Genomic DNA, 11,977 nt, shown 5'->3' with positions numbered 1-11,977 from the left:
TATTTCCATGTATGGAATACAGTAAAAGCAATTAGTCCATTGTAATAAATATAGAAAGCCTTTGAAATTACCATACCTTGTAAACATTACGGTGAATTAATCCCCCTTCACCAGTGGACAGAATGGCATAGCAAATTAGAAAAGCCCTGGGCCAATAAGGAAAATTGCCAATGAAGCTAATTATACCTTGAATTATTAGAGAAACAGGTAATTAAATCATCCCTCCCAGACGATAAAGGACAGGCATTATCTCAAATGAAATGTTGTATTCATTTATTTATTGACAATGTGTTTTGCATGATTACAAAATTGCAAGTATTGTCAAAATCTATAGGACAACTTGTTTCACATCCATTACCTCACATTTGTAATTGCAAATGGTACTGAGTTACTGACAAAACAGCTACTATTCAATAAAAGGTATTTTTCTTCAAATATTAGGCAGAGACAGGTTCCTTACCTTAAAATATGCAATCAAACATTTACAATACTTGGTGTTTCACAGGTGACAAAATACAGAAAAAGAGGGGAATTGGGCATGCATTTAAATCACCTTTTATTTCAGTGAATGCATATAAAAAGCAACTCAATAATGCAGATGTCCAATTCTGAATGTGGCAGTAGGGGATGGATGGATAGTCTACCACCAAAGAGGCAAGAACAGAAAATGTACAACTTTAGGAATCCTCGTCCATAGCCACCTCCTCTTGTAGCTTCTGTACCATTTTGTCCTCCAGCTGTTTTGCTTTGCCTTCAGAAATAAACAAACACAAGATCATTTTAAAATGTGGGTATAACTCCTCACAGCCCAGCTACTATGTGGGCAAAGCCTCCCTGGGCTATAGGCTGCAAACCCCTGGTCTAATACACAACTCAAGGGACAGATACTTGTTATACAACTTTATCACCACCTGTACATATTGAGGAATAGTTTTAATAAAAAGCAGAGCAGTTACTATTTATATGCAATAACTAAAACTAACCTAATTTTGGTATAATGCACTCAGCACCACAATGGAGATCTGTTACCCCTTGGTAATATAAACCAGAACTTCACATAAAAGCAGAAAGAAGAGTGTCATCTTTAAAAGATAAGCTGGTTCCTAGACCATGCCCAGAAAAATATTTTTAAATTCTCACAAACACTGTGTTTGAGGCCTAATGGCAATGCTCAGCACTATCATAATATTAAAAAAATCCAGGATTGATTACTAATCCTGCATTCTTTTGCTAGCAGGGCTGGGAGCACTGAAGCAACAACACAACAAGCCCTTGGGAAAAGGGAATATTACACATTGTTATGCCACACTCCTTTGTTAAAAGAAACAGAACTGGGAGACCACTGCTTACTCCTTCAGATCTAACAGAATTCTTTCCCTAATAAAAAAGACCTCAAGTGTGGATAAAATAGTTAAAAAAAAAAAAAAAACAGGCAAAACTACTGTTCCTATTTATACACATGTATTAAACTACACACTGCAAGTGAGCTGTAAGGCAGAAGTCAATGTGCTCTAACGAACAGTGTAACATATTTCACATTTCCTTGTTTGAAATGGTTATAACGCTATTTTTTTAAATTTGTCACATGAACATGCAATAAGATTAATTTACCAACAGCTTTTATCAAGCAATATTTGACGAGTTATTTTGAGCTACTCTCCATTTTATATATGCATCCCAAATAACCTTGAGTTTACACTTGCTTAGCTACCCAATTTGCACACAGCTATGTGGACAAAAAGGAGCTCATTTGAAAATGTGCCCTAAAACAACATTTAAAAAAAATAGCAGCTCACTAGAACTACCTTATATAATACAATTTACCAGCACCGTTTAAGACATAGAACTGTTTATAGTAAGGAATTAGGATCAGAAGAAAAATATTTGCAAGTCAATTTGAAAAAAAAGTTTTACTTACAAATAGGGAGTACAAATTTCTTATCTGTCCAACTTTCAGCTATAGTTTGGTTTCACTGTCTACTAATTTAACTACCACACATTGGGACATACAACTTTAATAAACTATTTACCTGAATCCAAGATTACCCTGAATTTAAGACAATACCCCAATAATTATATTCTATACATGGGAAATTTATAATTTTTTTTTTTATAATTTCTATGTATAGTATCTAATTATTGGAATCTAATCATCTTAAATTTATCTCCCCACCACTACCTTGGGGAAAGCAATAGTAGAGGACAGGCAGTGGGGGATGCAGGGGCTGGTCAAGCAACTTTTCCTTTGCTGCCTTCCCTGCCACCCCTCCACCCCCACCTCTCCAACACACACACACATACAACCTAGGGCCCTCTGCAGCCTCACAGTTTTTTTTTGGTGTGGGCATATAACAAAATGATGCAAGGTGATAGTGAACTAGTGTAAGAGCAGCACAGGGCAAAAAGGTAATGATTACATACTGGTAAATTATGTACCCACACAATGTTGCACATAAAAGGTATGACCGCACATAACCACATAATTTTCTATAATTTAACCACAGCAGGCTCTGTGCCTTCACCTCTGTGGGGTTCCTGGCACTCCATCTGGAAACCCCATGATGTAGAAGCACAGAGCTGTGCTACTGGACAGCTAGGTAAGTGGGAAGGAGAGTTCCTGCCTGCGGGGGAGTGGGTGGGGGTGGCGCAGCGCACACGTGAGGTTTGAGGGTAGACATGGGGGTGTGTGGGTGGGTGTGGGTCACACGTTATCAGGCTGGCCCGCTCCATGCTTGCACATGGGGTTTCCAGCACTCCAGCAGGAAGCCATATGTGGAGGCAAGCAGGAGCCTGTCCAGCCCAATGGCACGCAATTCTGTGCCTCCATGTGCAGCTTCCTGTTGGAGCACTGGAAGGCCCACACGGAGGGCCAGCCCAGCCTGATGGCATGTGGACCGAGATCCATGCGCCACTGGGCTGGGCAGGAAGCTGCACATGGAGGAATGCACCACTGGGCCAGGCAGGAGTGCTGGAAGCCCCATATCGAGGCACAGAGCTCATCCAGCCCAAAGGTGCACAGCTCCCGTTCCATGCACCATCAGGCCAGGCTGGCTGGCTCCACGCCTCCATGCAGATCTTTTAGCACTCCAGCAGAAACCTGCACATGAAGGCAGAGAGCCTACACAGCCCGATGATGCGCAGCTCCTGGCTGCAGTGCCACAAGCCTCATGTGCTGGCATGGAGCCAGCCCAGTATGGTTCAAAGGCGTGCACTAGCAGGCTGGGCCAGCTCCATGCCAGCACACGCAGGCCATGGGATTCACCCACAGGCAAGCACCACCAGGGGCTCTGCCTGCCATGGCCATGAGCACCCCAAGGGCCTGCTGCTACCCACACCTACCCACAAACCCCCTACACCTCCCATCCCCCCAAACCCTTCCATACCCCCCAGACTTGCCCACACTCTTCACAAACCCCAGATACTACCATATCACACACTCCCCAAGAATCCCACATCTACAAACACACACCCTACATTCCTTCACATCCCCCCACAAACACCATACACCCACCTTCACAAATCCCCCCTACACACACATGCACCCCACACCTAACCCTAACCATACAAAGTACCTGCACATATTTCTAAAGGTTATATTTAGTTTAACTTGTAAAAAACAAAGTTATTTTGCATAATTTTGAGTTTTTCTGCACATAATTGGGGTGTAAATGATATCTGGTAAGGAGGAAAGTTGGCTGCTGTGGTTTAATGACTGCTTTCTGTATGCAAAAAGCTAAACTGATCTACAGGTTTAGGAAAACTATAGACCTGGGAAAGCAGTTTGATTAGTTTATATATCTTTCTGAATTGGGAAATCACTAGATTCCTAAAGCAATTTCTTTCAGTAAAAATATATATAAAATGGTGATGGGATCCAAAACTTTTGAATGTAGAACCCCCCAGCAGCGATTTTCCCAGTCAGGAACATGAAGATCAAGTATGAAGGGGCCATAAACACTCCTGCCTCTCTCTGTCTCTGGGAGGATCATTAAGTAATGAATATTGCTCATAGAATTATACACAAACCACTCTGCCAGCAAACCGACAAAACCAGCTCTTACCTGCATGAGGAGCACGGAGAAGGTGGATGTTTTGCTTGACTTCCTTGATATCTTGCACTTTCTGCAACTCTTTGCTCTTTTTCAACCTATAGGAAAATGAGTTTGTTGTTTATTAGATTATCTGCTAAATGAAAAGTATGTTTTATAATAATTTGTATACCTGGCATGTTTTGAATCTCAGCAAAACTTTATATTTCATCTTTTAGGATTTTATGGGAAACAATAAACGAGAGAGAGAGAATCAACAGAACAACAGGGTTTCTACCCTCTGCCAAAGTTTCAGAATACAGCTTCTACTGTAAGTCAGCATGGACGGTCAACATTATGCAGACTTGTTTGTCCCATTTCAAACTAACGTGTTACAAAAGACCTTGTTCTACATTTGTGTGTAGGAAGCAATTACCTATTTACATTTTTTAAGCATCATTTCTTTCAAGTAAGAGAATTTTTTTCACTTAACACCTGTTCAATACAACATGGCCTGGATCTCTCAGTACTACTGCAACAAATCTTCATCCTACTCACCTGTTCATGATAAATTTAGCTTGGCGTTTTTGTTTGATCTCTTCCACTCTCTTCATTGCATCAACTACAACAAAGCAAAAACATTTCTAAACATATTTTACCTGCATATGGTTTAATAATTCATTATTAAAACTGTGAAATAACTTGAACCAAACTCTTTTTAAAGAGTTTTTATGGTAATGTAATATATGCAGCCCCAAGAATGGAAACCGTATCTAATGCCATTTGTGCACAAGGAAAGAAGTTGTGTCTTCTACAGGACATGGCCATCATTAAAAGCCAGTTTGATGCTCCTTATTATTCTCCAACTACCTTTTACAATATGTTTAAACAGAACTACTTACCCACAGTTCCACCAGTCCCTCTCAAAAATTTGGTCATGTTAAAAAAATCATGAAATGAAAATCCCTGATATAAAGGAATATTAGCAATTGGAGGCACTGAACAATTTTTTAACAAAATTCATTTCTATTTCTTCTATTTTATGAACAAGAATGTTTGCTTATGCTTACTGAGATTTATAAATGACTGATTTAGACCCACGTTGATTGACAGTGCTATAACTACAGTAGGCAGGGCAGACATAGCAATAAACTCTACAGGACAAACATGCTGTCATATTAACCTATTACTTTTTATTGCAAACATGCAAAGACAACTAAAGCATCATGCTGAGGTATTTATATATGTAACAAAATAACAGATTAAAGTAATAACTCCTTTTCTGAAAGCAGAAAAATCAATAATCCCTTTATACTGGGAGTGGAAATTGCATGGCAAAAAAAATTTGCTACTTATTCAAAAACCAAGCATTATTTAGTAGTACAGATGCACAATTTAAAAAAAACCCTTTAATTTGGAGGCTGAAGGTTCCTATTACTTGCCAAAAACTAATTATAAGTATGTGATCAAGGTTTCAAGAAACCTTCTGAAAACTATGCATGGAAAGAAGAACTCTTTCGTACCTGCCTTATAGAAAAAGTTGGCATTTCTAAAATGACTTACCAGTCTTGCTCCACAGCTCTCTCTGGTATTTGACTGGTTCGTTTCTACGTTTTTCAAACTCAAATGAATTATCCTGAATTAAACGAGATAAGTTTACACAGCTTGTATTTAGAAGCATTAGATGGATGATACACAGACCTCCTCTACATATCGCACATTGCACAATTACCTCAAGACATGCCACATGTGCAAAATAAAAAGTTCCAATCAGCTATAAAGTCAAACCTCAAAAATATGTACTAACTTTATAGCTCGTTGCTATCAAGTTTTAATTTGCACGTGTAGCAGGGCCTCCCTTGTGGCTGCAAAACCCCAACAGCTGACAGGGCTCCCAGCCACAGGGGTGCACCATGTACAGCATGAAACACCCAAGACCTGAGGATCTCGGCTGCTGTGATCCCAAAGCCTTGGGGGTACATAAAACACCCAGGGCCACACACACAGCTGGGACTAAGTGTCCCTGCACCTGAACAGAGAGTTTCTCCTAGGAGAGGGAAACAAACATGTTCTCCTCCAAGAGAAGCCACAGAAGAGTCCTGCAGATCTCAGGGTGCTTTGCTCCTGAACCACCTCCTGTCCCCCAACCACCACCACGAGACTCTGCTATTTGGGCTGGACTCTACTGCTCCCGTTGAGCAGAAAACAGAGAATGCCCTCCTCCCCCCCGCTTCACAATCCCCCATATTGTCTGCAGGCAGACCAACTGACCCTGAGCAGTCTGAGTCAGCCAATCAGGGCTGCTCTGCGCTGATGCCACTTGTCCCCAAGCAGACTGAGGGAGCTTGCAGAGCATGCTTACATGTGTGCACAGCAGCTCCCTGACTGCAGTGTCAGCACTGTAACCTCCTGGCTCTTCAGGGGCTCAGTATTCAAATGCATGTGCAGGGGTAAAGGGCTACAAGACACTTTTGGCTGGGCAGTGGGAAACAGTGGAAGAAGATTGGAAATATAGAAAGAGGAGACAGACAATTGTAGATGGATTGACTCCTGGAGAGAGATTTCTTCCCAACTCAACTGAGTAGTAGTTGCTTTATACCCTGAACAGAAAAGTCCAAAGGCTGCCTAATGCCTACCGGGCACGTCATTTGGGTATACCAACTCCTAGAGCTGATGGCCCAAGACAAGTCCGTTCAGGTTTTCCTTCTACCAGTAAAACAAACCCAGGAGAATTCTTCCAGATTATCTGAATGTACCTATGCAAATAGACTATATCCACCAAGGCAGTGCATGGACACTTACCCTCACAGTGGACTGTCTAAAGACACGCAGAGAACCACTACCAAAGTACTTCCTGGGCTTTTATCCTCTCACTTTCCATTCTTGTATGAGAAGACAAATGCCCAAACACCACTTCTATGTGTTCTTATACAAGCAACCATCATTCACAGTTTTTGCTAAGAAATCTTTCCAAGAATCAGTTTTGAAAAACGGAGGCTGAAGAAACAATGTTTTTATTCTGTGTGCTGAAACTGCAGTGCTAAGCTGTAAATATAACAGCGGAGTTTAAAGGATTGCTGTATCTCAACATCGTCATTTGATTAAGTACCTCAGCAGCAGGAAAAAAGAATGCAGTGCTAAAGGCTAAGCCATTGTGTCCTGGCGCTCACTCTCTCGCTCAGTACCAAACAATCTAGGAGACTAGCACAGTCTACACGCGTGTGCGCACACATACACACACACAATATTTAGAAGTATGAGAGAAACACAGGAAACCTATAGGCACAGACAGAAGTGATAATTTTTGCCCAATCTGGGCCCTGAAAGTGCTCTACAAATAGAAGTGCATGGCTAGAGAGTGCTTCAAAGACAGCTGATCCTGCAAAAATCTGAACCCTCACTGCATAAGGTTCAGGCAAAAATGCTCTAAAATGGAGCACCCTCAGTAACTTCTGTCTGCACTGCCTCCCAGCCCCAGCACTATTTTCACAATGGGAGGAGGGTAAGAGCAGATGGCGTTTGATCTGGGATTTCTTCAGCCAGTGCTGGAGGGTGAGGCAAGGCAGGGGGGCACGCTCCAATCCACCCACCCCACCCTCCAGCACCAGCTGGGAAACTCCCAGAACAAGCTCTCTCCACTCCCTTTCTTTCTTTGATGTGGTAGGATAAGTGTTTTTTTGAGTGTGGTTAGTTCTACCTATAAAACAGACCACAGTAATAAGTTAGTTAATGTTTCTCTGTACCAGTGCCACAATTTCTTACTTAGACAGTACAAGAAAGAGACTATTCTCAACCTATAATGCCTTTCAGCCAATGATAGGAAAGTACGCTACACAAAAATTAAGGCTCACAAAATCCTTGCAGCTGAAAAATAGCCCTTGTAATCAATCAATCTGTGAAACAGGAGAATGAAAGAAATGCCAAGATTCATTTAGGACTGAGCACAACACTTTTCAGAGTAGCCCTGAATGGCACCAATTAGAAAAGAACTACATCAACAACTTAGTTGTCAGTTCACTGATCAAACTGATCAAATCAAAACTGAAAATTTCTTTGGTTTTCCATTATTACAAAAATCTACAGGTGCTCAAAACCTTTCTGGATAAAACATTTTATTTTGTCTGAGTGTAAAACTAAAATTACATTAGAAATATTTCAAGAGGAAAAATTGTAGCTTTGATGTAAAAAGCTGTCCATGCAACAGGAATTCACAAAAGGTTTATGTCAACGTATTTTGGTGGGGAAAATAATTTTGTAAATTTTTTTTTGGGGGGGGGGGGGAGAACCGGGGGGGTTGCTTGGTGGTATACTGATATAAGCAATTTAATGATGTCGGTCATCGCCAACCTGTGAAAGAGGTTTGGACCTAAGATCTCAAACAAGCTGGCTAACCTCCCACCAGAAAAGAAAAATAGCACAAAAAAGCCTCATCTTTGTACAGCAGCAAGAAATCCCTAGAGCACCCAGTCATGCATTAGTAAAAAGGAGTTAAACTCTGCCCATATGCACAAAGTGCCTGCCAAAGGCTCTCAGCCCCCGCAAGAGGGCTCCTTAAGGGATATAGCCCACAACTGAGCAACGCTGATATGCATTCAGCAGTTCTGGATTTCAGTATTTTGACAGCTAACAGCACCGCTCATTTGCTGTAAGTATTCTGGCTGCCTGAAACAAAGGGCAACTTTGAACTGAAAAATGGCAGCATCTCACTGGCAATACCGAAAGCAGCTATATACCAGTAGACAGTGTTCAATGCAGTACATTGCACTGCAGCTTGTTATGTAAAACTACAGAAGTACAGCTCTTCACACATTCCATTTGGGTTTGTTTTCCATGTTAATAGGAAACCTGAAGATCCAAGTATTATTCTCATCTTGCTGTTTTTCAAAGATACAAAACAATCGCCTGTATCTTTTGCCTGTACTTGATAGTTTTCACTTTGTCTAAAAATCTTTAGTTTGCTTCTTTCTTTTCTTTACACCTAGAGTTTTGGCTCCTAAAATAGAATATGATCAAGCATAAAATGGTATGTGGGACCTTAGACAAGATGAAAATAGATTAAATCAGTGAGAGCAACTTTTTTGGAGGTATGCCACAAATTAACCCTGCACCCTCCCCACGTGCCACCATGATGGTCTTCCTCTGCTTTCTGCTCCCTACTCTGGGCTCCCTGCCTGATCTCCTGCTCTGCTTGCTTCTTCCTGCCCTCCCGCCCCATCCCCTCCCTGATCTGCTGCATGCCACACAGAAGCTGCCTGTGCCATTTGTGGCATCTGTGTTACAGGTGGCCACCTGCAGACTAAACTAAGATCTTCAGACCATTCTTTCTATACCAAAAAAAAAAAAAATCAAATAACCTGTAAATCAGGCAAGTACTGCATACAGCCACTTCAAGATCACAAGGAAGTACTACAAGTCAGCTTCTATCTGGTTTTAAACAGGAATTCATGTCACCTGTGTCAACTCTGCTACACAAATGGCCACAACAAATCAACAGGGTACTAAATTTTCTAAGATGTAATGAATATCTGCAACTGAGATGCACAGCAGGTGGATAAAGGTCCAGACTGCTGGCTCATGCCAGCAGACAGATCTTATTAGCTTCAAACAGGATGAGATGTTGGAGCATCTGAGCACAAGACACAGGGAGCTACAACAATGGTGATCGTACAGAGGGGCCTTGCAAATAGCATGATCTGGAAAGTTCAAGCAAAGGCTTACAATGCCGTTTTAATAACAAGTCACATTTCAGAAAAAGGGGTAAATAACTTGAGTATATTCAGTGTGTTTAACTCAGTTGCTTTCAAATTTTTTGGGACTCAAGGTACCCCTCCACAGCTTTTGTGAATTGAATGGCACTCAATTGCCAAAAACTAGTTTACAAATTACAGAGCTTATTTCCTTGCAGATGAGCCTGGCAGTGGGGATGGGGAATCATCCAGACAGGGACAAGCCTGAGCCTACTCCTATCTGCTTATCTCTTTACATGAAGCTTAATTCCTCACATCTCACAGCACCCTTCAAAAGACTTGGTGTCACCATTGGTGAGAATAGATGGTTTAACTGTTCAAAATAGAGAACAGAGCCCATTTCGAGAACATAATATTTATAATTACAGAAGTCTACTCAGAGAGGATCTCCCACAAGCCGTATTTTGAAAAAATTAAGACTACTAGAAAAAAATTCCTGTGTTTCCATATGGTCTCTGACATAATACTCATTAAAAGGACACATTTAGATCTATTAAAAAAAACTTACAATACCCCACATCTATGTGAGATCTTTTTTATAAAGGTAATGCCAAAGAGCAAGTTACTCTGGCTAAATCTGAAACCAAAAGAAAAAAAACATGTAAAATGCTAATTAACGACTAGGCCCAACAGCCACAATAAAATCATGCTCTTGGCAGCTGGCCCGATAATATCCAGGAAATTTCCAGAGACAGTATTAGAACATTAACAGTGTCCAAACAGTATTGTATTGTTTTTCTGTTAATAAAAGCCAATTAAAAACTAGCTCAGGACTGCCCTAACTACATAATATATTTATATTATATAATTTTTTTCTCACTCCTAATTCTTTAAGCATGTAATTCTTTTTAAAGTGCATTTCATGCTTTGAAATGGTCCATGTGGTGGGAAGACTTTCCTCATAAATCCTCTTCCCATATGGAAAGGTCAAAGCATCTTATAGATACAGAGTAAATCCACAACATTTATAGTAGTCGGTTAATACTGCTTTCATTACTGGAAAATCAGTTTGTGATGCTAAATGTTAACAACAAATTGGTATGCTTGGTTAGTTTGATCCATCTACCTCCATGAGTAACCACTCAAAAGTTACCAATTACAGCCGTAACCAAGAAAACAGTAATGGGTAATTTTGTGATTTGTGAACCTGATTTAACCAGCTAGTTAAATCATCATTTGCATTCCCAAGATGCAGATACAGTTTAATTATTAAGTTTTCACTCTAAGTCAGTAGTTCTCAACTTTTTCAGGGTCAAGACACCCACCACTTTTCTGAATGAGGTATTACCCCTGGCTGAGAACCACTGTTGGTGCTTCCAGAAAGGGCTATGGAACCATGATGAAACTGCTCCATGCTGCAAAGCCAGCCCAGAAAGGGCTGTGCCACTTCCATGCTCCTTCCATTTTATGGTTCTCATCAGCCTAAGGTAGGCAGAAGCTGCCTTATGCTGTGCAGCTTTCTGGTCCAGCACACCCCCAACACTCCTCTCAGAAACAGAAGTGGACAGGAGGACTACCTTGCTTTAGTCTGATTAGAGAGCCCTAATGCAGGGGAGTGTGTGGGGCAGTTTTACCTACTGGGTCTGTTCTGAGGTTACTTCTGGGCAGTGGAAAAATATCTTTTTCATGGGCCCAGTGACTTTAGGCCTTTTTCCCTTGCTTGGAAAGAGTTGCTCTGAAAAGGAAGAAACCCAAGAAAAAAAAAAAACTGTCAAGTGGATCCCCTTTTGCCTTCCTGCTGAACACATAGTTTAGAGGATTTATAAACAGAAGACCCAATGCAAATTCAAAGATCTGCTAGATAAACTTGGGCCAAACATCTCCAAATTGAAGTTAATCCACGTGCCAATACCAGTGATACCAGTGATTCGAGACAATGTGCATAATCTTGGCTTTTGTATTATTGTAGTAATGCAGTCAGTAAAATCAGACACATCTTAACACGGATATTGTACAAAAAGCTTAAATAGTTTATGACGGAAGTAAAATTTGGGAGGGTGAAGGACAGCTATCTTTATAGCATCAAAGAAAAACTTGCCTCATTTGTGCCCTATTAGCAAGAAAAACAGAAAGCCCAAGCTATACCGTATTTTTCGGACCATAAGACGCACCGGACCATAAGACGCACCCCTCCTGGAGCCTCAGTCTCCGCGGCAGCGAGTCCCTCCTTCAGACTCCTGCCCCGTCTGTTCCGGCCGGCCA

General features: G+C 41.1%; 1 protein-coding gene across 1 annotated transcript in view; it reads right to left on the bottom strand.

The window, feature by feature from the left end:
- Window positions 1-256: 256 nt before the first annotated feature.
- Window positions 257-11,977, bottom strand: part of RSL24D1 (ribosomal L24 domain containing 1) — a 15,629-nt gene continuing 3,908 nt past the window's right edge. Inside the window, exons 3-6 of the mRNA XM_019533545.1 lie at window positions 5,592-5,664; window positions 4,587-4,650; window positions 4,062-4,147; window positions 257-751 (exon numbers count right to left, since the gene is read on the bottom strand). Coding sequence (XP_019389090.1) covers window positions 678-751; window positions 4,062-4,147; window positions 4,587-4,650; window positions 5,592-5,664 — 297 coding nt within the window. The 3' untranslated portion in view covers window positions 257-677. The remainder of the gene's footprint in view (window positions 752-4,061; window positions 4,148-4,586; window positions 4,651-5,591; window positions 5,665-11,977) is intronic.

Source organism: Crocodylus porosus, unplaced genomic scaffold, assembly GCF_001723895.1.
Source record: "Crocodylus porosus isolate Cpor-Errol unplaced genomic scaffold, CroPor_comp1, whole genome shotgun sequence".
In the NCBI taxonomy this organism is placed as follows: Eukaryota; Metazoa; Chordata; order Crocodylia; family Crocodylidae; genus Crocodylus; species Crocodylus porosus.
Note: the sequence above shows the minus strand (reverse complement) of the source record. Positions and strands in the feature narration are given on the sequence as shown.